At 37.6% G+C, this 27,742-nt stretch overlaps 1 protein-coding gene across 1 annotated transcript; it reads left to right on the forward strand.

Annotated features, from left to right (window-relative positions):
• Positions 1–126: 126 nt before the first annotated feature.
• LOC138327583 (WD repeat-containing protein 55-like) lies at positions 127–27,503 on the forward strand. Its single transcript, XM_069273779.1, has 8 exons — positions 127–150; positions 2,556–2,671; positions 16,934–17,119; positions 19,931–20,003; positions 21,470–21,576; positions 24,133–24,232; positions 25,262–25,431; positions 27,101–27,503. Exons 1-8 carry the CDS (start codon positions 139–141, stop codon positions 27,444–27,446), a joined length of 1,110 nt encoding a protein of 369 aa, XP_069129880.1. The 5' UTR covers positions 127–138; the 3' UTR covers positions 27,447–27,503.
• Positions 27,504–27,742: the final 239 nt, after the last annotated feature.

Raw genomic sequence — 27,742 nt, forward strand, 5'->3', positions numbered from 1 at the left:
CCAAAACCTATTTTCCAGACGAACGTAAACAATATTTGTTAGTGAATTATACTTCTTGAAATTATAAATGATATTAAATTGATACTATTTATTTCGCTTCAAATTTTTAAATTTGATATTTGTATAACCCACTTTAATATGGCGGCTAAGGTAACGTGTTTCTCACATGGCAAATACTATTTTCCTTATACTGTATTTATTTCTCTTTCATAAACGTATTAACGTTCACATTTTTGATAACAGTATAATCCCGAGTTATTTATGAGAGTTTGTACAAGAATATATTCGATAAAATATATCAAATAAAAGAAAACCATATCTGATGGTGAAGTTACCTCCCCTTAACAATGAGAAGAGAACAATACATGAATGGGAAATTGCGGAAGATATCGCTATCTCGTACTCCCCGTATCGCCCCTGGACCAATATCAACCAAGTTCGATGGGTAAAATTTATAAAAAAAAATAATATTCGGAAATACTTGTCTAAATTATTACAGGTAGCATAATACATATAAATATATATGTGCAACTTATAGAAACAAGAGTAAGACAACAAATACAGCCAGCTGGCAAGAATACAATAACCTACCTAACAAACCTTACAATATACATTCCCCCTAGTCCCTATATGGAAGCCAATGTAACAGGGTGCAGGGTTTATAATATTATAAATTAATCACTGCCTCTACCAGCTGGGATCAAGCACAGGACCTCTGGATTACTAGTGTGACATTCAATTGATCGAGCTAAAGAGAGGTTCTTTTTAGCCAAGCGATACATTGTAGCTACTAGCTAGTATTGACCAGGGTTACATAAATAAAAATGTCTCCTAAATGCTACCTGTTCACCGATGATCGACCCAGTCCAATCCCGCTACACTCCTCCCTCCTTTCTCGAAGTCTTTGCCCTCGAAGTCACACAAGACACTTCTAAACACCACCACCGTGGGTTAACTATTTAGTTGGGCACCAATTCTGTAACAGGAGAGGACAAAATGTAGCGGCCAGACCGGGATTCTAAACCGGGACCCTCAGAACAATAGCTAAGTGCTCTACCGACTGAGCTACGTATACCTGGTCACCGATTTTGGTAAAAGTCACACACTAAATCACCTCCATTGCTTTACTATAGGGCTAAAAATAGAATGCATTTAAAACTCATTCAACCATGACTATTTCCATGGACTTACACTTTAGCCATTGGAAGATACATAAATTGTAATTTATCTTAAAACAAAGCAAGACAGCAGAATTGAATAATGAATAGTTCATGCGCAAAAACATCTTAGATCAGTTGTAAGGAATTCTAAAAATTATGATTCCTGGTTTTTGATAATTTACAACATTATGTGTTTTCATTTCACAGAATCTTGCATTTGGGTAACTAATGATTACTAGAGCTGTTATTGTAGAGAAAATGTGCATCGCGATAACGATATCGTCACGATAATATCGCGATTTTTGCCAAGTAAAATATAAAAGGAATTTATGGAAATATAAGTCATGTTTGGGGGACCAATCATGAAAGTACAATATAGAGTGTAATTTGTAAATAAATAAAGTGAAACATTCATCAAAACATTTATTTGTTATACTTTTAATTAGATGTTTGTTTACAAGTCAATCAGATTCTGTCCGTGTCCGACAGTGCACTGTTTTTGTTTCCTTTCCAACTAACACATGATGGGTTACGGCTGACGACGATATTGTAGATATAAGTTTTTTTAACAATATCGTTGTCTCTTCTCTACAATCGTGATATATCGCGATGCCGATATATGATAACAGCTCTAATGATTACTCAAATGGGGAACTGTTACTCAAATTGGTAACAGTTACCCATATGCACTTATGCAGGATTGTGCCCATCCTGCTAACTGATATCCGTAGGAACACTCCAGCTAGCTCTGGTCTGAGGACAAGGATCAAAATCTCTTGGCTTAAACTTGAATAGATTATACGTACATTTTCTCTCATTTTTTGCCCACGATCATCAGATGGTGGGCTTTTCAATCTGTCCTTCCGTCCGTCCATCCGTCCCTCATTCTGTCCTTCTGTCTCTTAACATTTCTTGTTACCACTATTTCTCAGAAAGGGCAGAAGGGATCTTTCCCAAATTTTGTCAGGCAGCCATCTTGGATTTTGTTTGTTGAAGTTTGTTACCGCTATTTCCAGAAAGTAATGAAGGGATCTGTCTCAAATTCCACATGTAGGTTCCCCTAGGGCCCTAGTTGTGCATATTGCATTTTGGGACCGGTGGGTGGATAAGATGGCCGCCAGGCAGCCATCTTGGATTTTGATAGTTAAAGTTTGCCACCGCTAATTCTCAGAGAGCACTGAAGGGATCATGTAGTAAAAGTTTGAAAAGGAGAGAAAAGATCCCTATTCCATTGTCAGACGTAGATCATTCTTTGGTGTGCGTCAAGATCCCTCTGGATCTCTTGTAAAATATGTAAATTTATAAAACACAATGTGCCAAATCACTTTGTAGTATTTACATTTAAAATACATGTATTCATATATACCATATGTAGTCTGTTTTTCATTTTTTTAGGCTGTAGACTTGGAAAAGCCAAAAAACATAACGTTTGATGGGGTTGTAGTAGATATCTGTTTCCATCCTAACAAAGATGTGATTGCTGCTGGAGATATTGATGGAGAAGTTTCAATGTAAGTTTGTGTAATGATTATAGACTGTGTATATAAATACATAATTGTGAAAGTCCAATAATAATTTTGTCCAATATTATAGTACTGTACTTCATACAGTTTAACCTCGTAAACTGGGAAATTTTAAGACTTTAATTGTGTCATTTGAAGTGTTGGTCGCATCAAAAGCTTTCACACCTCCCGTTAAACTCCCAATATATATTTCTAAGATAGAGGCTTATTGCCAGTATGATGTGGTATATGTACATGTATGATAAACATGTGACAATGATCATGAGGATGATGATGAATGATGTGAGGATTGATTGACACAAGTTTTTTAAATTTTTATATTCAGAAAATGATTTGAAAAATAAATATTTACAAAAAAATAAATAATTATAAATAAACATATACTCAGGTGCTTAAAGAATTGTTGTTCAAGTTTACAAGGTTTGACTGTATATTTTTAGGGCAAGCATACTCTAGCCCTATTATTTTCCTTGTCGGTGTGGAGTCTGTGTACATCCACTATATGTGCAGGTTCCATCAGATGGTTTGAGTACAATATTGGATAGAAAAAATAATATTTAAACTTATTTATTGATAAAACAAAACGCACTTCTGGTTTTGAATGCCTGATTTTCGAAAAACCAGGTAAAATTGCTTATTTCCGTGCTTTCAAAATTCATATTAAATAACATCATTGGGAAAACTGATCACATCAAACCATGACATAATGTTTAAACTTATTGTTGATGAAAAAATATCATGTTTAAAAGAATACACTTAAAAGTTGTTAGCCAAGGCAAAATGCCTATAAACCGGAGGTCCCTCTGCCAGTCAACAAAGGCAAAGAAGGAGTTTCCAATCTCAATGAATATATGTTTCTGGTATCATACAAACTCTTGTATCGGTCACGATATTCTAAGCATCTGATCGACTTTAGAAAACCTCAAGAACAATATATAGACTAGTTCCCTTCCCTTAGTTCTCTACTCTCCGCCAGGCTGCGCTCCGCTCATGATCACAAGCGTACGCAAGGGAGGTAACTGAGGCGAGAACCAGTCTAAATAATATAATGCGGATTAGGTTTATGTAGTCAATAAAAGAAAGTTACGAAATGGATAACTTTTACTACCGGCCAAAGACATTTACAGTGTTTCTCAGCAGATTATATATAATTTATTTCACATCATCCTAGGTCCTAGGTATATATATACATATACGTTGTACTATCGCTTACTGACCCCAGTGACCATACATCGTATTTGCTACGGTTCCAATAAATATTTATAAAATCCCCCAGCTTTGCGCAAGAAAAACAGAATAAAAAAACATTATACAATATCAGTCCAGGTGCCTGAGCTCTAGATCTAATGTACCCAGAAAGACATTCAAGCATGACACAGGTAAGTCACCACGTGCACAGGGACTGGACAGTACTGTAGCGGACGACTATTTTAAACAGCAAAACAAGTCTATCATATCAATGTCAATAAGATAACAAATAAACTTCATGTAACAAAGAACACAATTAACAAAGTTCAAAGTAATTTCACATTTATAGTTCTGATGACATAATGTAAAGGAAATTATTTATTACAATACATCAAGGACATAAACCATCTCCCAAGGATAATGAACGATAGTGCTACGTACATACAGCTATCTTGCTGTAGAAGCCTTATACATGTAGATGCATATCGTTCTGGAAATTAAGGTTGTAGAAAGTAGCATAGCGAGCACTTAAAGCCACATAATCCGTATCTTTCAGGGTCCGTAAAACAAACAATGACAAGATATGGTGTAATAGCCCTAAAAAGTTACGAACTTTCTCCAAATTACAAGTCTAGAAAGTTAAGAGGTGCAAAGATATAAATATGCAAAATTTTATTTTAGACTTTGAGCGGTCCGACAGAAAGTCAAAAGTTACCGCCCCCAAAGCCTAGAAATGCTACTTTGCGCATGTCCGGAAATAAAAGTTGTTAACCGCAATGGAGCGAGCTTTGGCAGTGAAAGTTCGCCGCTTAGAATCAACTGCTGATTCGAAGTGAATAAGGAGTTTATTTAAGCTAAAAAATGTTGTGAATTGCTGAGAATATTATATGGAAACGAATTCGAGCTATGACAACAACTATGATTTGTGATGATCTACCAAAACCATATAAACTGACTTCTCTTCGTCTCTATAAGGTGAGTGGGGCCCCGAAGGGGTAACAGTTATAGGCCTAATCTATAAGTGTTTGGTTACTTTTTGGAATTGGTACCATAGTAAAATAGAGATTAGAAATCAGGAAAAGTGTTGATAAATTGGGGAATATATAAAAGATTTAATCTTGGATTACAACAGAAGTATACATAGAGTCGTATTATACGCGTTTCCCTAAATGTACGATATACATGTTAACTACTGTTACAACGTCAGGAGTGTGATCTCTTTTCCGATATCTATTTGTGTATGTATGTATATGCAGTGATATATATCCTTTTACTGTATGCTATGGATATTACCTGTATTAAAGAAGCCTCTTTCAAATTTACTTCATCAGTGCCCATGTGTGTAAGATTGTATTTTTTTTTAGACTTACAGTCACTTAGTCACGTACTTGTTATCCTATCTGCTGATCTTAATTATATAAAATTCACACCAATATATCACAAGTGGTGTAAGTAAGGAATAGTAATTGACTTTTAACAATATGTTATATATATTATGTCCAATACATTTAGGCTACATAAATTCTGGCACTAGTACTATTAGTACCATTAATCTTCACATGAAAATGCCTAGACCTCTGTAATGTAAGAAATAACTCAGTAGTATCTAGTGAGGTTTGATTTTGATAAACTTGTGTTCAAAAGATGTGTAATTGTTATAAATTTGTGTTTGACAGAAAAAAAAAATTGGAACTAGTTTGTTTTACATGTAGGCTTACACTGGAAGATTATTTACATACATGTATATACAGTATTTATCTCTGTACATTAACTGACATTTACTCCATATTTTCTTTATAGAATGTATGGGACCTTCCACCAGATGACAGAAGTGCAATATGTGATGGCAGCTCGCACAAAATGAAAAGGGAAAAACAACTACCGTACATGTATCTCTGAGATCAAAACTGACAGTAAAAGATAAAGTCTGTTTGTAATGTACCCATTATGAACGACAACCAGAAAGATTTATATATATGATTTTCAATAAGGAAGGACAGATTCAAACTTGAAGTACAAACCTAGCATAATTCTTTACTATTATTTCCAGGATATTTTTTAATAAGTTATTTCTTCTTCACACAATAAGGATTATTGCATGTTTACATACCTTGTATGTATACCTTTTGAATAATTTATGAACAATAAACCAATTAAAATAATATATGTCATTTGTCTGAGTTGTTTAATTATGTAGTGTTCATTTTAGAAATGTTCAAATACAGAAAATAAATAGCAAACAAGACTGTGGCTAGATCAAAGGCTATTTGGGTCAAAAGTCAGTGTCAAATCTCAAGATTTTGGCTCTATAGATATACAGATATCCCTATGTGTAATAAAAAAATTTTTTTTGTAATACACATATTGCACATATATAAGAATATCCATATATCTGTAGAGACCATAGCCTGTGGTGCCTGTTGTTAAATTGCATTATTAGCTCACCTGGTCCGAAGGACAGAGGTGAGCTTATAGGATACCGCAGCGTCCAGCGTCCGTCAACAATCGACTTCTTCTCCATAACCGCTGGTGGGATTTCAACAGAATTTGACTGGTAGCATCCTTATGGGCTACTAACTGAAAATTGTACAAATGATGGGGCTGACCCCTCGGGGGCCTGAGGGGCGGGGTCAAAAGGGGTCAATTTGGCTATTTCCATATAAATGACTTCTTCTTTGCAACTAAATATGGTATAGCACCCATAATGCAACGGTAGCCTCCTTATAGGGTGGGGATTCCAAATTGTGCAAATGATAGGGCTGACCCCCGGGGGCTTGAGGGGCGGGGTCAAAAGTGGTCAATTTCCTATTTCCATAAAACGACTTCTTCTCTGAAACTAAGCAAGAGATGGCACTCATAATGCAATAGCAGTATCCTTATAGGGTGGGGATTCCAAATTTTGCAAATGATGGGGCTGACCCTAGGGGGGCCTGAGGGTGGGGTCAAAAGGGGTCAATTTGGCTATTTCCATATAAACGACTTCTTCTCTGAAACTAAGCATGGATAGCACCCTAATGCAATGGTAGCATCCTTATAGGGTTGGGATTCAAAAATTGTACAAATGAAAGGGCTGACCCCTGGGGCCATAGACGGCAATAGATGCGAGGTCAAAAAGTTCAATTAGGCTACTATTTTCATATAAATTACTTTGTCTCTGATCCTATGTATTGGATAGCATATTTGTATGGTATCAATAGCATCATTGTATGGTTGTGATTCAAAATTAAACTTTGGGAGTCAATTTTGCTTATTTTTCTAATTGTCAGAGTCTTGTGATAATTACTAACAAAAAACCAGGTGAGTGATACAGGCCCTCTGGGCCTCTTGTTCATTATTAACTATTTTTAAGTTTCAAAGTTTTGATTAACTTTAATTAGTCCAGGTCAATCAAGGTCTACAGGTAAAAGCTCTTAGCAACTTCACTTAGTGTTTGAAGCAATATCACACTAAAGGAATTACTATTGCTTGAAAGGCCCACTACCTTTCTGAAATGGCTTTAAATTTTTTTAATGGGAATGTAAAACAAGATCGATAATTTTGTAGAGTCGCAAAAATTATTAACTTTCCGTTAATACTACATTTATTATCACCTTCTGAACGATTTGATTAAAATAAATAACATGTTTATTTTCATAACGCGGGTCGTATTATGTTTCCCGCCATCGTCCTAAATACCGGGCGGTAGTTGACTATCACTGCGCCAGACATCAATACAGCGAATTAACTCTCCACTGTTTTCGTATATTACGCAGGAAATCTTGCATATGTTTGGTGTCGTAACCTTATTTTAGGTCATCGGTGCGCATTTTCTGATGTTATAAATGTTTTTTTAACAAACCTTTATATTTTGCTCCAGAAAGATAATGGGCCTTTGAATATGCAAAAAAATAAACTAACCAAATAATCTAATAAAGTTAGATTTTCCGTCAGGTTAGACTATATACATACTAAAAAATTAATTTTACTGCAATTACTCTGATGACATGAGAATCACATGCTATGGTCAGCTTATTTACTGCTATATGCTATTTTGAACTCCAGTCATTTTTTTAGCTCACCTGGTCCGAAGGACCAAGGTGAGCTTATGCCATACCGTGGCGTCCGGCGTCCGGCGTCCGTCGTCCGTCGTCCGTCGTCCGTCGTCCGTCGTCCGTCGTCCGTCCGTCCGTCCGTCAACAATCGACTTCTTCTCCATAACCGCTGGTCGGATTTCAACAAAATTTGACTGGTAGCATCCTTATGGGCTACTAACTGAAAATTGTACAAATGATGGGGCTGACCCCCCAGGGGCCTGAGAGGCGGGGCCAAAAGGGGTCAATTTGGCTATTTCCATATAAACGACTTCTTCTCTGAAACCAAGCATGGGATAGCACCCATAATGCAATGGTAGCATCCTTATAGGGTGGGGATTCAAAATTGTACAAATGATGGGGCTGACCCCCCGGGGGCCTGAGGGGCGGGGTCAAATGGGGTCAATTTGGCTATTTCCATATAAACGACTTCTTCTCTGAAACCAAGCATGGGATAGCACCCATAATGCAATGGTAGCATCCTTATAGGGTGGGGATTCAAAATTGTACAAATGATGGGGCTGACCCCCCGGGGGCCTGAGGGGCGGGGTCAAAAGGGGTCAATTTGGCTATTTCCATATAAACGACTTCTTCTCTGAAACCAAGCATGAGATAGCACTCATAATGCAATGGTAGTATCGTTATAGGGTAGGGATTAAAAATTGTACAAATGATGTGGCTGACCCCCCGGGGGCCTGAGGGGCGGGGTCAATTTGGCTATTTCCATATAAACGACTTCTTCTCTGAAACCAAGCATTGGATAGCACCCATAATGCAATGGTAGCATCCTTATAGGGTGGGGATTCAAAATTGTACAAATGATGGGGCTGACCCCCCGGGGGCCTGAGGGGCGGTGTCAAATGGGGTCAAATTTGGCTATTTCCATATAAACGACTTCTTCTCTGAAACTAAGCATGAGATAGCACTCATAATGCAATGGTAGTATCTTTATAGGTTGGGGATTCAAAATTGTACAAATGATGTGGCTGACCCCCCGGGGGGCCTGAGGGGCGGGGTCAAAAGGGTTCAATTTGGCTATTTCCATATAAACGACTTCTTCTCTGAAACCAAGCATGGGATAGCACCCATAATGCAATGATAGCATCCTTATAGGATGGGGATTCAAAATTGTACAAATGATGGGGCTGACCCCCAGGGGGCCTGAGGGGCGGGGTCAAAAGGGGCCAATTTGGCTATTTCCATATAAACGACTTCTTCTCTGAAACTAAGCATGGTATAGCACCCATAATGCAATGGTAGCATCTTTATAGGGTGGGGATTCAAAATTGTGCAAATGATGGGGCTGACCCCCAGGGGGCCTGAGGGGCGGGGTCGAAAGTGGCCAATTTGGCTCTTTCCATATAAACGACATCTTCTCTGAAACTAAGCACGGTATAGCACCCATAATACAATGGTAGTATCCTTATAGTGTGGGGATTCAAAATTGTGCAAATGATAGGGCTAACCCCCCGGGGGCCTGAGGGGCGGGGTCAAAAGTGGTCAATTTCCATATAAATGACTTTTTCTCTGCAACTTAACATGGGATTACGCTCATAATGCAATGGTTACATCCTTATAGGGTTTGGATTCAAAATTTTGCAAATGATGGGGCTGACCCCCCGGGGGCCTGAAGGGTGGGGTCAAAAGGGGTCAATTTAGCTATTTCCATATAAACGACTTCTTCTCTGCAACTAAGAATGGAAGAGCACTTATAATGCAATGGTAGCATCCTTATAGGGCTGGGATTTGAAATTGTACAAATGATAGGGCTGACCCCCGGGGCCTTAGACGGCAATAGATGCGAGGTCAAAAGGTCAATTAGGCTACTATTTTCATATAAATTACTTTGTCTCTGAACCTATGTATTAGATAGCATATTTGTATGGTATCAATAGCATCATTGTATGGTTGTGATTCAAAATTAAACTTTGGGAGTCAATTTGCTTATTTTTCTAATTGTCAGAGTCTTGTGATAATTACTAACAAAAAACCAGGTGAGCGATACAGGCCCTCTGGGCCTCTTGTTATTGACTTGAAATTAAATGCATAATATGTGTACATGTACATTATACAATGTATATGTATGTGCTATTTGTGTATGAATATGATTGTATAAGAAACACCTAGGTCTTTCATCATGCATATACATGTTTCTGATTCATTTGATTCAGAGGCAAATTCTGGACATCATATGATAGCTATATGGTTCATTGGCAAACTTTATGTACATGTACATGTACATCACAAATTAAACCAAGAGAGCTGTCTTCTTTTTCTACACAGAAATTGTATACATAATTGCATATTAGACATTCAGAACTTATTACACACACTAAACAGGTCTCATTTCAACCTCAACCCCTTTCTTTCTTTTTTGTTTTTTCTTAATTTTCTGTAATCCTTGAAATCATATAACCAAATGTTTATAGATTCACCAGAAATTTATCATCATGTTTTCAACGAACATGGAGCTTTTTCAACATAAATATCATTAATATACATACATGTATAAAGTTTTATACTCGTATATGGGGGTACATGGTGATTTTTTTTTATCACACATTGATATGTATACATGTATACACATATGACTTTGAACAAAAATGCATATAATGTCAAGTTTGCTCTCCGTGCTTATTTACTTGATTTATTAGCTCACCTGGTCCAAAGGACCGAGGTGAGCTTATGGGATACCGCAGCGTCCGGCGTCCGGCGTCCGTCAACAATCGACTTCTTCTCCATAACCGCTGGTCGGATTTCAACAAAATTTGACTGGTAGCATCCTTATGGGCTACTAACTGAAAATTGTACAAATGATGGGGCTGACCCCCGGGGGGCCTGAGGGGCAGGGCCAAAAGGGGTCAATTTGGCTATTTTCATATAAACGACTTCTTCTCTTAAACCAAGCATGGAATAGCACCCATAATGCAATGGTAGCATCCTTATAGGGTGGGGATTCAAATTTGTACAAATGATGGGGCTGACCCCCCGGGGGCCTGAGGGGCGGGGTCAAATGGGGTCAATTTGGCTATTTCCATATAAACGACTTCTTCTCTGAAACCAAGCATGGGATAGCACCCATAATGCAATGGTAGCATCCTTATAGGGTGGGGATTCAAAATTGTACAAATAATGGGGCTGACCCCCCGGGGGCCTGAGGGGCGGGGTCTAAAGGGGCCAATTTGGCTATTTCCATATAAACGACTTCTTCTCTGAAACTAAGCATGGTATAGCACCCGTAATGCAATGGTAGCATCTTTATAGGGTGGGAATTCAAAATTGCGGAAATGATGGGGCTGACCCCCCGGGGGTCTGAGGGGCGGGGTCAAAAGCGGTCAATTTGGCTATTTCCATATAAACGACTTCTTCTCTGAAACTAAGCATGGTATAGCACCCATAATGCAATGGTAGCATCCTTGTAGGCTGGGGATTCCAAATTGAGCAAATGATAGGGCTGACCCCCCGGGACCTGAGGGGCGGGGTCAAAAGTGGTCAATTTCCATATAAATGACTTTTTCTCTGCAAATTAACATGGGATTACGCTCATAATGCAATGGTTACATCATTATAGGGTTTGGATTCAAAATTTTGCAAATGATGGGGCTGACCCCCCGGGGGCCTGAAGGGTGGGGTTAAAAGGGGTCAATTTAGCTATTTCTATATAAACGACTTCTTCTCTGCAACTAAGAGTGGAAGAGCACTTATAATGCAATGGTAGCATCCTTATAGGGTTGGGATTTGAAATTGTACAAATGATAGGGCTTACCCCCTGGCCTTAAACAGCAATATATGCGAGGTCAAAAAGGTCAATTAGGCTACTATTTTCATATAAATTACTTTGTCTCTGAACCTATGTATTGAATAGCATATTTGTATGGTATCAATAGCATCATTGTATGGTTGTGATTCAAAATTAAACTTTGGGAGTCAATTTTGCTTATTAGGTCATCTGACCGAAGGTCAGGATGACCTATTGTCATCGTGTTTCGTCCGTCGTCGTGCGCCATGCGCCGTCCGCCGTCCGCCGTGCGTCGTGCGTAAGACTATTTATACAAAAGCCTACTCCTCCTTCATCGTTTGATGGATTTCATCCATATTTGGTTTGAAGCATCATTAGGGAAGGACAATCATATTTTATATAAATGAGCATGGACCGACCCCTAGGGGCTGAGGGGTGGGGCACCAAAAGGGCAAATTTTCTTATTTTAAGCTTTAAAATCCTACTCCTCCTTCATCCTTGGATGGATTTCATCCATATTTGGTGTGAAACTTCATTGGGGAAGGACAATCATATTTTATATAAATGAGCTTGGTCCGACCCCTAGGGTCAGAGGGGCAGGGCCTCAAAAGGGCAAATTTTCTTAATTTTAGCTTTAAAATCCTACTCCTCCTTCATCCTTGGATGGATTTCATCCATATTTGGTGTGAAACTTCATTAGGGAAGGACAATCATACTTTTTATAAATGAGCCTGGTCCGACCCCTAGGGTCAGAGGGGCGGGGCCACAAAAGGGCAAATTTTCTTAATTTTAGCTTTAAAATCCTTCTCCTCCTTCATCCTTGGATGGATTTCATCCATATTTGGTTTGAAACATCATTGGGGAAGGAGAATCATATTTTATATAAATGAGCCTGGTCCGACCCCTAGGGGCTGAGGGATGGGGCCCCAAAAGGGCAAATTTTCTTATTTTAGTTTCAAAATCCTACTCCTCCTTCATCCTTGGATGGATTTCATCCATATTTAGTGTGAAACATCATTAGGTAAGGACATTCATATTTTATATAAATGAGCTTGGTCCGACCCCTAGGGGCTGAATGGTGGGGCCCCAAAAGGGCAAATTTTCTTAATTTTAGCTTTAAAAACCTTCTCCTCCTTCATCCTTGGATGGATTTCATCCATATTTGGTTTGAAACATCATTGGGGAAGGACAATCATATTTTATATAAATGAGCCTGGTCCGACCCCTAGGGGCTGAGGGGTGGGGCCCCAAAAGGGCAAATTTTCTTATTTTAGCTTTAAAATCCTACTCCTCCTTCATCCTTGGATGGATTTCATCCATATTTAGTGTGAAACATCATTAGGTAAGGACATTCATATTTTTAGGTCATCTGACCGAAGGTCAGGATGACCTATTGTCATCATGTTTCGTCTGTCCGCCGTGCGCCGTGCGCCGTGCGTCGTGCGTAAGACTATTTATACAAAAGCCTACTCCTCCTTAACCCTTGAGCGGATTACATCCATATTTGGTGTGAAACATCATTGGGGAAGGACAATCATATTTTATATAAATGAGCCTGGTCCAATCCCTTGGGGCTGAGGGGTGGGGCCCCAAAAGGGCAAATTTTCTTAATTTTAGCTTTAAAATCCTACTCCTCCTTCATCCTTGAATGGATTTCATCCATATTTGGTGTGAAACATCATTGGGGATGGACAATCATATTTTATATAAATGAGCCTTGTCTGACCCCTAGGGGCTGAGGGGTGGGGCCCCAAAAGAGCAAATTTTCTTAATTTAAGCTTTAAAATCCTACTCCTCTTTCATCCTTGGATGGATTTCATCCATATTTGGTGTGAAACATCATTGGGGAAGGACATTCATATTTTATATAAATGAGTCTGGTCCGACCCCTAGGGGCTGAGGGATGGGGCCCAAAAAAGGGCAAATTTTCTTAATTTAAGCTTTAAAATCCTACTCCTCCTTCATCCTTGAATGGATTTCATCTATATTTGGTGTAAAACATCGTTGGGGAAGGACAATCATATTTTATATAAATGAGCCTGGTCCAACCCCTTGGGGCTGAGGGGTGGGGCCCCAAAAGGGCAAATTTTCTTAATTTTAGCTTTAAAATCCTACTCCTCCTTCATCCTTGAATGGATTTCATCCATATTTGGTGTGAAACATCATTGGGGATGGACAATCATATTTTATATAAATGAGCCTTGTCTGACCCCTAGGGGCTGAGGGGTGGGGCCCCAAAAAGAGCAAATTTTCTTAATTTAAGCTTTAAAATCCTACTCCTCTTTCATCCTTGGATGGATTTCATCCATGTTTGGTGTGAAACATCATTGGGGAAGGACATTCATATTTTATATAAATGAGTCTGGTCCGACCCCTAGGGGCTGAGGGATGGGGCCCAAAAAAGGGCAAATTTTCTTAATTTAAGCTTTAAAATCCTACTCCTCCTTCATCCTTGAATGGATTTCATCTATATTTGGTGTAAAACATCGTTGGGGAAGGACAATCATATTTTATATAAATGAGCCTGGTCCGACCCCTAGGGGCAGAGGGGCGGGGCTCCAAAAGAGGAAATTTTCTTAATTTAAGCTTTAAAATCCTAATCCTCCTTCATCCTTGAATGGATTTCATCCATATTTGGTGTGAAACATCATTGTGGAAGGACAATCATATATTGTATAAATGAGCCTTGTCCGACCCCTTGGGGCTGAGGGGTGGGGCCCCAAAAGGGCAAATTTTCTTAATTTTAGCTTTAAAATCCTACTCCTCCTTCATCCTTGGATGGATTTCATCCATATTTGGTGTGTAACATCATTGGGGATGGACAATCATATTTTATATAAATGAGCCTTGTCCGACCCCTAGAGGCTGAGGGGTGGGGCCCCAAAAGGGCAAATTTTCTTAATTTAAGCTTTAAAATCCTACTCCTCTTTCATCCTTGGATGGATTTCATCCATATTTGGTGTGAAATATCATTAGGGAAGGACATTCATATTTTATATAAATGAGCCTGGTCCGACCCCTAGGGGCTGAGGGATGGGGCCCAAAAAAGGGCAAATTTTCTTAATTTTAGCTTTAAAATCCTACTCCTCCTTCATCCTTGAATGGATTTCATCTATATTTGGTGTAAAATATCATTGGGGGAAGGACAATCATATTTTATATAAATGAGCCTGGTCCGAACCCTAGGGGCTGAGGGGTGGGGCCCCGAAAATGCAAATTTTCTTAATTTTAGCTTTAAAATCCTACTCCTCCTTCATCCTTGGATGGATTTCATCCATATTTGGTGTGAAACATCATTGGGGAAGGACAATCATATTTTATATAAATGAAATAGATCCGACCACTATGGGCAGAGGGGCGGGGCTCCAAAAGGTCAAATTTTCTTAATTTAAGCTAGATCCTACTCCTCCTTCATCCTTGGATGGATTTCATCCATATTTGGTGTGAAACATCATTAGGGAAGGACAATCATATTTTATATAAATGAGCCTGGTCCGACCCCTAGGGGCAGAGGGACGGGGCCTAAAAAGGGGAAATTTTCTTAAATTTAGCTGGCCCACTTCCTGTTTTCAGATTTCGGTCTCCAATCTCAAGGAAAATTGGTCTACAGGGGTTTTAATTGATTCTGAAGGGGAACTTTAGGTGAGGACAATCATATTTTATAAAGGACCGAGCTAAGACCCATGGGGATAGTATGGCCGATGTCCAAATTGGAAGCTTTGCTGAAATTTGGCTTTAGAATCCGTAAATGGGTTACAACCATATATGGATGAAGGGCTACCAAGTTTGTTCAACGAATGACATTTATCTATTTCAGAAACTTACATATTCAACTAAGGAGTTCCTTGTATTGTTTATATTAATCGTTAAACAATACTTTATACTGTGACTTTGTTGTTTTGTGCAATGAGTCAGATGACCGTTAAGGCCCATGGGCCTCTTGTTTTTCTAATTGTCAGAGTCTTGTGATAATTACTAACAAAAAACCAGGTGAGCGATACAGGCCCTCTGGGCCTCTTGTTATTGTATTTCATTTGGACCTTTATAAAATAAATGGTTATCCAAGGCAAGTTAAATATCTTCTGAGATATTTATTTAAAAAGTATCATCAGAGATTTACATGTAGATAACCATTTCTGTCTCTGTCTAGTACGATGTAACTTGTCTATTTCATTATTTATTGATACCATTATTTTTATATCTGGTACATTTTTATGCAATTTATTATCTAGTCTAGTCAATGTATTGTATCAATACCGTTCCAACAAAAATCCCTCCGGTGGCCCCCTGAAATTAGGCAAAGCATTGTCAACCGATCGCTGTATTGTAAACACTCAAAATGACCGAATGGAAGTATGTGTACACAACGATAATGTTTATATACCCGTTATTGTTCTGGGGGACTCTTAAACTCATCGCACAACAAATTTTTATATGTTCATGATAAGTAACAAATTCTTCCGTAGAAGTTCCTGCTAACATGAACTACACACTTTTGACTGGGCAAGCCATTTCGTTTGGTCTGGAAAGTCAAGTGATCGTCTAAGCATTGAAAATAGCGCGGTATGCATATTCAAACATTCTGAATATAGAACTTTTAAGCATTAATTTCTTTTGAACTCGGGACTTTTTTGGTGTGTAATTAGGGGAAAGTTAATAACTTTTTATAATATATGTACAAAAATTTTCTTTTGTTGATTTACGGACCCTGAAAGATACGGATTATGCGGCTTTAAAGGCCCACTACCTTTCCGAAACGGCTTTTAATTTTTAAAATAGGAATGTAAAACAAGATCAATAATTTTGTAGTCTTAAAAATTATTAACTTACTGTTAATACTACATTTATCATCACCTTCTGAACGATTTGATTAAAATAAATAAAATGTTTATTTTCATAACGTGGGTCGTACTATGTTTCCCGCCTTCATCCTAAATACCTCACGGTAGTTGACTATCACTGCGCCAGACGGCAAAACAGTGAATTAACTCTCCACTGTTTTCATATATTACACAGGAAATCTTGCATATGTTTGGTGTCATAACCTTATTTTAGGTCATCGGTATGCATTTTCTGATGTTATTAATGTTTTTTAAGAAACCTTTATATTTTGCTCTGGAAAGGTAATGGGCCTTTAATGTCTAACAGATATTTTCTAGTTTATGCAGTTATGCTATATTTGTAAGCATTTTACGTACTTATTATCAAATGCAGTAAATCCTATTAATTTAATGTAAACTGTTTTTTACTTAGACACTCCTACTCCACTACAACAGAAAACAATACTCTGATGACATTCAAACACCACAAGAAGGCATGTCGAGCGCTGAGGTTTTCTGATAATGGAGAAGAGCTGTATACAACATCTAAAGACAAGTCTATACACATAATTGACATGAATACCGGAGGTCTAAAGCGGAAGTTAAAAAAAGCACACGAGTAAGTTTATAACTATTTCACCGATTTGCTTTTTGTGTGAGATACAGCTACTACATAAATAAGTATAGAATAAATCTCATCCCTAGTGATCACATTTTATTTTGATTTACCTATTTATGAGTATGTCTATAAGTGTTGATGTAAATTAGAAATTTTCAACAAAATATTTCAGGATAAACTAATTAGTATTTCTTTTTAGCCCACCATCATCAGATGGTGGGTTATTCAAATCGCCTTTCGTCTGTGGTCCGGCATCCATTGTCCATTGTCCTTCAGTAAACAATGCTTGTTACCAGTATTTCTTGGGAAGTATATGTACTGCACGGATATTTCTCAAATTTTACATGTATGGTTCCCTTGGTCCCTAGGAGTGTCATGCTGATATTCAGTCTGATCAATAAAACAATATGGCCGCCAGGCAGCCATCTTGGATTTGGCAATTGATGTTTGTTACCACTATTTCTCAGAAATTACAGAAGGGATCTGTCTCAAATTTTATATGTAGGTTTTCCTAGGGCACTTGGAGTGTCATGCAGATTTTGAGACTGATCGTCATGCACAATATGGCCACCAGGCAGCCATCTTGGATTTTGGCAGTAGATATTTGTTATCACTATTTCTCAGAAAGTACTGAAGGAATCTGTCTCAAATTTCATATGTAGGTTCCCCTAGGGCACTGGAAGCGTCATGCACAATATGGCCACCAGGCAGCCATCTTTGATTTTGGCAGTTGATGTTTGTTACCGTTATTTCTCAGAAAGTACTGAAAGGATCCTTCTCAAATTTCATATGTAGGTTCTCATAGAGCACTCAAAGTGTCATGCTGATTTTGAGACTGATCGGAAAAACAATATGGCCGCCAGGGAGCCATCTTTGATTTTGGCAGTTGATGTATGTTACTGCTATTTCTCATAAAGTACTGAAGAGATCTGTCTCAAATTTCATATGTAGGTTTCCCTACGGCCCTTGGAGTTTCATGCAGATTTTGGGACAGATTGTTAAAAAAGATGGCCGCTAGGCAGGTGTCTTTGATTTTGATAGTTAAAGTTTGTTATCGTTATTTCTCAGAATGTACTGAAGGGATCGTTCTCAAATTTTCATACAGATTCTTCTAGGACCCTAGTTATGCCTATTGGATTTTGGGACCAATCGGTCAACAAGAGGGCCGACCACCATCTGGGGTTTTGATAATTTTAAGTTTGAAAACTAGAGAAAAGAAGTTTCAAGTTTGAAAAGCACAAAAAAGAAGTTTAAGTTTGAAAAGCAGAGAAAAGATCCCTCTTTCATTTGTCAAACATAGATAAATCTTTGGTGGGCACCAAGATCCCTCTGGGATCTTTTGTTGAATTTTATTGAAAAAACAACACAACCAATAATAATAAAAAAAAATTAATCTAGCTAACATGACCTTTCAATATATAGCATTTTAGATTTTCTGATCAGCAAAAACATTCTTAATTAAGTATCTTTAAAGTCACAATGATCATAAGAATATGTAAAATTTTGCTTATAGCATGTGATTGTCATGGTAGTATTCACCAGTATTACAGATATACATAGGGGTTGGATTTCGCTTTTATGTTAACCATTCTTGTATGGAGCAATTCCTTTGGGGCACGTTAGCGCCCTATATTGAATATATATTCATAGAGGAATTGCTCCATACAAGCATGGTTAACATAAAAACGAAATCAAATCCCTATATTTACACTCACACGACTTTTTATCTATTTTATGCAATAAAATCGTCATTTGAAAGTGATGTAATTATTCAATAAAAGTCGGTCAAAAGTGGAAGGAGCTTACTCAATTGAACAGGGAATGATGACTTTTCACGTAAAGTAGAATTATTCATCCGCGACGACAAAAGAGTTCAATATTTTACGGTAAAATGAACATGAGAAACAAAGTAAATTTCAGAGATAATTTTATTTAATCAGATCAGAACTTTAAATATATATTCAATTTTGCTTAAAGTTAATATATAGCCTAATAACATAAAGTATTTGTACTAGGCCACATGTGTGAACTCAGTTACCATTATTGTGCAGCGAGGCGAAGCTGTCGCACACTTACACACTGGAGTTTGCCAAAGTTGTCAAAACACAGGTGTTCAAGTAGCTTAATGTGTTTGAGATTGTCGTCTGACTTGACGATAGTACATCCTTGGGAGCCATTTGATTATATAATCTACGCTTATATCCATCGCCATCGATAGATGGAACAACTTCACTTGTGTTCGATGGATACAATGTCTTTGTGGTGACGCGTAGCTGTCAACACGTAGATTACTAGCGGTGCATGTTTTATAATACACATGATTAAATTCTCAAAGAACAAAGACAAGAGAATATGTTTATAACTGACCTCTGTCATAAGGTCTCACGCCCGTCCACCCTAAAGACTCGATCGTAGGACGAACACAGACACAGATGACATCCATCATTTCGAACAAAAATGAAAGCACTGCACGTCGCCCCGGTCTGGATATTTTTTATCATTTCTTTATACAATTGTAAATTTTAAAAATGTTTGTATCATATATATATATAAAATATATATGAATTGTTTAAATTTTTCCAAAATTCTATGAAAAACAACAATATACATGTAATGTCAAAATGTAAACAAAGCCATGTGTTTCTTTCAAAAAAAGTAGTCCCTTTACGTTGCATAGAACATTTTCATATATGTATGTTCAAAATTCAATGTTACCATGCAGTTATGGTAAACAAAATTGGCTAGTATTTGCATATAGTGAACAAGCCTAGCAAACTAGATCATTTAGAGACATAATATGTGGTGTTTCAGGTCCCCTATCTACAGTATGCTTGTTACAGGGGAAAACTTTCTTGCAACAGGAGATGATGATGGCAATTTAAAGGTATACAATGTCATGTAAAACATAATCACATATGTCTGTTATGCTGTTTATAAAGCTTAACAGTGAAACATTTTCATCTCACCCGAAGGGTCAGGATGACCTATTGTCATCATGCATCATCTGTCGTCGTGCGCTGTACGTAACCTTTTCATTTAAACGACTTCTTCTCAATAATCGAAAGGCCCAAAGTACTGATAGTTGGCCTGTAGCATGCTTGGATAAAGGGCTACCAAGTTTGTTCAAATGAATGACCTGGACCTTCATTCAAGGTCACAGAAGTCAAAAAGGCTGAAATCTTTAAAGGACTTCTTCTCAAGAACCAAAGACCCAGGGTACTCATATTGGGCCTGCGGCATGCTGGGATGAAGGGCTACCATATGTGTTCAAATCAATGACCTTGACCTTCATTCAAGGTAACAGGGGTCAAATAGCTTAAAATCTTTAAATGACTTCTTGAGAATAACTAGGAGGCCTAGAGACCTGATACTGGGCCTATGACATGATGGGATGAAGGGCTACCAAATTTGTTCAAATGAATGACCTTGATCTTCATTGAAGGTCACAGGGGTCAAATAGGCTTAAATTCTTAAATGACTTCTTCTCAAGAACCAAAAGGCCCAGGATACTCATAATAATGCCTGCAGCATGCTGGGACGAAGGGCTTGAAAGTTTGTTCAAATGAATGACCTTGACCTTCATTCAAAATAGGCTATAATCTTTAAACGACTTTTTGAGAATTACTAGGAGGCCTAAAGACCTGATATTGGGCCTGTGATATGCTGGGATGAAAGGCTACCAAGTTTGTTCAAATGAATGACCTTGATCTTCATTCAAGGTCACAGGGGTCAAATAGGCTAAAATCTTTAAACAACTTCTTCTCAAGAACCGAAATGCCCAGGATACTCATATTGGGCCTGCAGCATGCTGGGATGAAGGGCTACCAAGTTTGTTCAAATGAATGACCTTGACCTTCATTCAAGGTCACAGGGGTCAAATAGCTTAAAATCTTTAAATGACTTCTTGAGAATAACTAGGAGGCCTAGAGACCTGATATTGGGCCTGTGACATGCTGGGATGAAGGGCTACCAAGTTTGTTCAAATGAATGACTATAATCTGAATGAAGATCAAGGTCACAGAGGTCAAATATGCTAAAATCTGTAAACGACTACGTTGTATTGTGCTAATATTCAGATGACCGTTAAGGCCCATGGGCCTCTTTGTTAATAGCATGCAGCAATTCTTACACAGAAAAATCCTAATCGGCCACACAATGTATCCCTGAAGATATTAAAAGCAAATATGTATTTATAAGCATTTCTTCAATGCAACTAAATTTGTACTAATAACTGTAACTTAGAGCACATGTAAAATGTTCCTTGATGTTTGGCTGCGTTCAGACATCTTACTATTATAATATAACCATCTATATCTGGACTGCACACCCTAAACATTTGGTGTTGAATAGGTGTGGGACCTAAGAACCAACAATGCTGAAATGGAAGTCAAGCACAACGAGGAATTCATCAGTGACATGGTTATAGATGATCAACATAAAATCCTCGTTACAACCAGGTAAACAAACATTGATTACCATGGAATACATACAATTTTTATTAGGTCACCTGAGACGAAGTCTCAAGTGACCTATTCTAATCGCCTTTTGTCTGTCGTCGTGCGTCGTCCGTCGTATGTCCGTAAACAATTTACATTTTCGACTTCTTCTCCAAAACTGCTGAAGCAATTTCAATGAAATTTTGCACAAACCTTCTAAGGCATAAGGCCAATCAAAATTGTGAATTATATGGTCCCACCCCCCAGGGGGCTGTGGGAGGGGCCAAAAGGGATAAAATTGAGTAAAATTTCAAAAATCTTCTTCTCTACTCACAGATGTGGTAGAATCAAATACTCTTCATAGATAGAAAGTTCTTAAGGTCCTTTACAAAAATTGTGACTTATATGACCCTGGGGTCTCTAGTTTCCCCCTGGGGAGGGGGTTAAGTTTACTATAGTTTATATTGGGAAAACACATTTTTGCGCATTATTTGGTCATTTGTAATAGGAAATGAGTCAAATGTTGTCAGAATTATCAGTATGAGATGGCCATTTAATCCTATTAACAAATTTTCTATGACTGACCCCCAGGGGCCTTAGGGGCGGGGTCAAAAGGGGTCAAATAGGCTAAAACTTCAAAAATCTTCTTCTGAAGTTCTGGTAGAATCAAATACTTTTCATAAATAGAAAGGTCTTAAGGTCCTTTACAAAAATTGTGAATTATATGACCCTGGGGTCTCACGTTTCCCCCTGGGGAGGGGGTCAAGTTTACTATAGTTTATATAGGGAAAAAACATTTATGAGCATGTTTTGCTCAATTTTCATTGGAAATGAGTCAAACTTGGTTAGAATTATTAGCCTGACATAGCATTTTAATATCATATCAATATTGGTCCAGGCCGACCCCCTGGGGGCAGTGGGGCGGGGCCAAAAATGGTCAAATAGGCTAAAACTTCAAAAATATTCTTTTAAAATTCTGGAAATGGTATAAACAAATACACTTTATAGATGAAAAGGTCTAAAAGTTTGTTTATAAAAATTGTCAATTATATGACCCTGGGGTCTCCTGTTTCCCCTTGGGGAGGGGGTCAAGTTTACTATAGTTTATATAGGAAAAACACATTTATGAGCATGTTTTGCTTAATTTTAATTGGAAACGAGTCAAACTTGGTTAGAATTATTAGCCTGAGATAGCATTTAAATATCATATCCACATTGGTCCTGGCCGACCCCCTGGGGGCAGAGGGGCGGGCTAAAAAGGGTCAAATAGGCTAAAACTTCAAAAATCTTCTAAAATTCTGGATATAGTAGAATCAAATAATTATAGATGGAAAGGTCTTAAGATGTTTTATAAAAATTGTGAATTATATGACCTTGGGGTCTCACTTTACCCTCTGGGGAGGGGTCAAGTTTACTTTATAGGAAAAACATATTTGTGAGCATTATTTGCCCAATTTTCGTAGGAAATGAGTCATACTTGTTTAGAATTATTAGCCGAAGATATAGCATTTTAACATCCATATCCGTCCTCGATGACTCCCTGGGGGACCAGAGGGGCAGGACCAAACAGGGTCAAAATGATTAAAATTTCAAAAAATACCTCCAAATTCACAGGTTTGATGGAAGCAAATACTCTTCATAGTCTAAAAAGTCAAATTTATAAATCCCTGACCAACTTCAAGGCCCAGCATATAGTGTTTATATGTCTTTAATTTGTTTCATTATTTGTTTAATTATATATTCTAACTCAGGTGACCGTTAAGGCCCATGGGCCTCTTGTTTATTAAATAGAAGTAAAATTTAAAAAAATCTTAATTTTCGATCATAACACTTGCATTACTGCAGAATACTGAAATTGACCAGATACGATCATACTAATAAAGTTTAAAATGTAATTGCAATATAAACTAGATAAACACAAAATCATTGACTCAATTTCCTTTAACTGGTTATTAGTAAGTTAAAAATTGAAATATATTCACATATACAGTTGTATGTGATTGTTACCATGGCATACATTTTACATTCACATGAAAAGTTAGACATATAGTCGAGTTAATTTACTGATAGCATTTAATTTAATTAAAATTAGACCTGTAATTCCGCTCCACTGCGATACTCTACGTTACGCTCAAATACAAGATCTAACGATGCTCCGTTCGGGGTCACCTCAGCATGACCCCTATGGTTAGCCAATCAGCGTGTCGCCTACGGAATCTTCGGTGTGGTTGATTGATTCGGAAGTGTAAACGGATAATGGTATGTCCCTAGATGTTCTGATTCTTGGCCAGAGGTCATGCTGAGGTGACCTCGAATGGGGCATCGTTAGATCTTGTATTGGAGCGTAATGTAGAGTACGTATCGTAGTGGAGCGGAATAACAAGTCTAATTTTCATTAGTTTGTGATAGCATTCATATGCAAACTTTTGTACTGCTAGATGCCTGTAAAATTCATTTTCTAAACATAAGAGAAAGTTAATACACAATACAGTCAGGTAATTTGAGGTAGCATTATAAATACAGAACTGTCGCGTAAAATCATAGATCTGTCAGATTTCTATTTTTATATCCTTTCAGTGGTGATGGCACACTTACAGCCTTCAACATCCGAAGAAAGAGAATGGATATACAATCAGAGCTATTTGACTCAGAACTATTGTCTTTAGCTCATATAAAGGTACCATTCAAAGATCTCAAAGGAAAATTACATCTACAAAATGTTGAAAGACTTGAACTTGGTAAAATCTATATCTGACTTAAGATGTCAAGCTGTAATAAACCAACTGATTTTTCCAAGGGACTTGTGTTTGTCAGATCAAATTCTCGTCTCTAGAAGAGAGGAGAGGGGGGGCTTATGGGATCACTCCGACGTCGGCATCGGTGTTGGAAATCTCAGGTTAAGGTTTTGGTGTAAGTGTTGGAAAACTGTTTTCTGTCACAACTGACATTGATTTCTGTAATCATTTTGGATTATCATTGTTTTTATGGGTGTGGACAATCATTTAAAGGCGTCAAATGCTGGATTAATTGGGTATTTTTAGAGGCCCAATGGACCGAAATAGTCAGGGTAAGGTTTTAGTGCACGTGCTGTACACTGTTATCTGTCACAACCGACTTTGATTTTTAATTATAATTGTTGTGATGGGTATTCACAATCAGTTGAAGGTGGAAAATGCTGAATTTTGAGAATTTTAAGAGGCCCAATTGGCCCAAAAGTTAATTTATGTAACAACATTGCTGTATTATATAATACTTGTAAATTGCAAGGAAGCGGAATTAAATCAACAAAATTCCAGAGACAAGCTTTGCTGTTCTCAAACAGCTCTTATTACAGTCTATAACCTGGGATACAAACAATTAAGAAGCTAGAGCTGTAGCATTTAAAAACAATAACAGAATTATATTGGTTTACCTTGGCATAATCATTTTAGTTCAATTTGCTGGAATGGCAAATGGATAAGGAAAATGAGGATCATAGTCCCCTGATGGTTAATCTATACAGAGTATACAGTGTTATTAAACTAGACTGCGGCACAGAGATAAATGGTACAGGTGTATGTACGTTCTACCTGTAATGCATGCGTAATTACTCTCATTTCCCTACTTTATCTTGTGACACACAGATAAATGATATGGGTGTATGAATATTCTTCTTGTAATGTATGTTTAAATACTCACATTACTTCATCCTATTTTTCTATTGCAGGAGAAAGAAAAAGTGATATGTGGAAGTGGTGAGGGCGTTCTCAACATTTTCAGCTGGGGAGAATGGGGAAACATCAGTGATCGTTTCCCCGGTCATCCAATGTCTGTGGACTGTATGGTAGCTGTTACTGACAGCATCATATGTACAGGCTCTGGGGATGGTTATGTACGGTAGGTACAGTCACTGAGGAAATAATATAGACTAGCTGTACATTTAGCAGTGTTTATCATAATAGGCAATATAAAATTGCATAGAGTTGATCAGTTATGGATATATAATTTGTTGATTTTTCATAAACAGTTTGAATTTTCAACGTCTTTGCTTTGATCTTAAAGATGCTCCACCGCTGACAAATGATATTTTCTCACTATCAAAAACAGCAGCAGACGATTTGATATTTTTCTTCAGTTACAAAAGTTACTTACTTTACACCATTATCACCATGGAAAAGTTTGAGCTTCTAATTTTACTTCAAGTTAAAATTATGAAAAATAATTAATTGCATCCCGAAAAAATTCCGTAGCACTATATCCTATATGGAATGAAGTACTGATTGCGCATGCACCAAAGGAAAAATAAGTAATTTTATATATTTTTTGTGTTAATTAGACATATATATACACGTTTAAACACCAATTATTGTTCAAATTATGAATGTCATTTATACTCTGTCGGCGGTGGAGCATCTTTAAGGCTAAGAGACATAAGGTACATGTATATAAATCTTTGTCACTTGAGGTGAGTGGATTACCTCCCTTGAACTGTAGGAACTACATGTACAACTACATGTACATGTCTAGTCCGCTAAACCTGCCTATATTATTAGGCTTTTTTAATTTTTTTTTTTGCCTAATATATAGTCAGCTCGCGGTACCTCTTAAAAATGTGAAATCGTAGGCCAGATTTGGCCTACGCTACGTCAGCGGTATATTTCTAATATATCGTCCATGCAATGCCGGGAAAACATACACATACCTATATATTGGGATCTTATGTACTCCACTGCCCCCATGTTACATCCCATTTATGAAATTAAACAACTTTGCACAATGAAAAACTTCCGAGACCCTTCTATTTCACACATTTGTAATGGCCGCCGTATACACATTTAGTAGAGCAAACGGCAGCCAATCAACTTCGCTTCCGGTTTTATTTTTAAAAAACCACGTGTAGTTGAAAGATAAACAAAATGCTAGCCAGTTAGAGTTTTTATAGTGAAATTATGGTCGACATATGTTGTCAAATATTCAAATTGAACACGACTATTGCTGGTACCGCATCACTTTCGAGATATTCACGTTGCATATACATGTAGCATATACACAGTTGAATTTTGTTTATCTTTCAACTACACGTGGTTTTTTAAAAATAAAACCGGAAGCGAAGTTGATTGGCTGCCGTTTGCTCTACTAAATGTGTATACGGCGGCCATTACAAATGTGTGAAATAGAAGGGTCTCGGAAGTTTTTCATTGTGCAAAGTTGTTTAATTTCATAAATGGGATGTAACATGGGGGCAGTGGAGTACATAAGATCCCAATATATAGGTATGTGTATGTTTTCCCGGCATTGCATGGACGATATATTAGAAATATACCGCTGACGTAGCTACGTAGGCCAAATCTGGCCTACGATTTCACATTTTTAAGAGGTACCGCGAGCTGACTATATATTAGGCAAAAAAAAAAAAAGCCTAATAATATAGGCAGGTTTAGCGGACTAGTACATGTCATGCCCAAATTTAAGGGCTACCAGTCTCTAGTTTATTGTAGGTGATACGGTGAAATATGTAATTATGTTTTGAGAAATGTGTTTAATTTTGTTGTCTGTTGATACCTAGGGCTGTGAATATTTTACCTAACCGGTTCCTTGGTGTGGTAGGGGACCATGATGACCTTCCCGTAGAGAACCTTAGTCTATCCCATGACAGTAACCTGCTGGCCAGCTGTTCCCATGACCAAACCATTAAATTCTGGAACACTAGTGACTTTACAGATCTCACCGTCAACACAAAGAAAAAGGCAAAGAAGGCCAATAAAAATAAAAAGCTAAGCTCCACAGGCAAAAGTGACTTTTTCGCTGGTCTTGCTGATGATAATGCAGATGATGAAAATGAGAACGGTGAAAGCGAAGACAGTGATGATGATGATGATGATGATGATGATGATAGCGATGATGCAGATTAAAAACTGAGATTGAATAAAAAATTCAAAAAATAAGCAAAACATTTAGTCTAACTTATGAGTATTTCTCGGTCCAATGTAATTTGTGAATTCCATGTACATGTCAGTTACTCTTTAACAACTAACTTTTGCTGACTTGAACTTAACATTTGATTAACGTTTGAATTTGGTTAACCTACTCACCCCTGAAGATACACTTAGGGTCTTCTAAATAGAACACTTCTTGACTTTACATATCGTGACTACATTATGCAAATTATGTTATGTTGTGCTTGTCGGTAAACTCGAGAAGCGTTCCG

This window comes from Argopecten irradians, chromosome 7 (genome assembly GCF_041381155.1).
Source record: "Argopecten irradians isolate NY chromosome 7, Ai_NY, whole genome shotgun sequence".
Taxonomy (NCBI): domain Eukaryota; kingdom Metazoa; phylum Mollusca; class Bivalvia; order Pectinida; family Pectinidae; genus Argopecten; species Argopecten irradians.

What these genes read in the sequence shown, in the direction of transcription:
- LOC138327583 (XM_069273779.1), top strand. An exon ending in AAGTTAAAAAAAGCACACGA is followed by an intron (nt 17,120 to 19,930) that starts GTAAGTTTATAA and finishes GTGGTGTTTCAG; the next exon opens with GTCCCCTATCTACAGTATGC. An exon ending in ATGATGATGGCAATTTAAAG is followed by an intron (nt 20,004 to 21,469) that starts GTATACAATGTC and finishes GGTGTTGAATAG; the next exon opens with GTGTGGGACCTAAGAACCAA.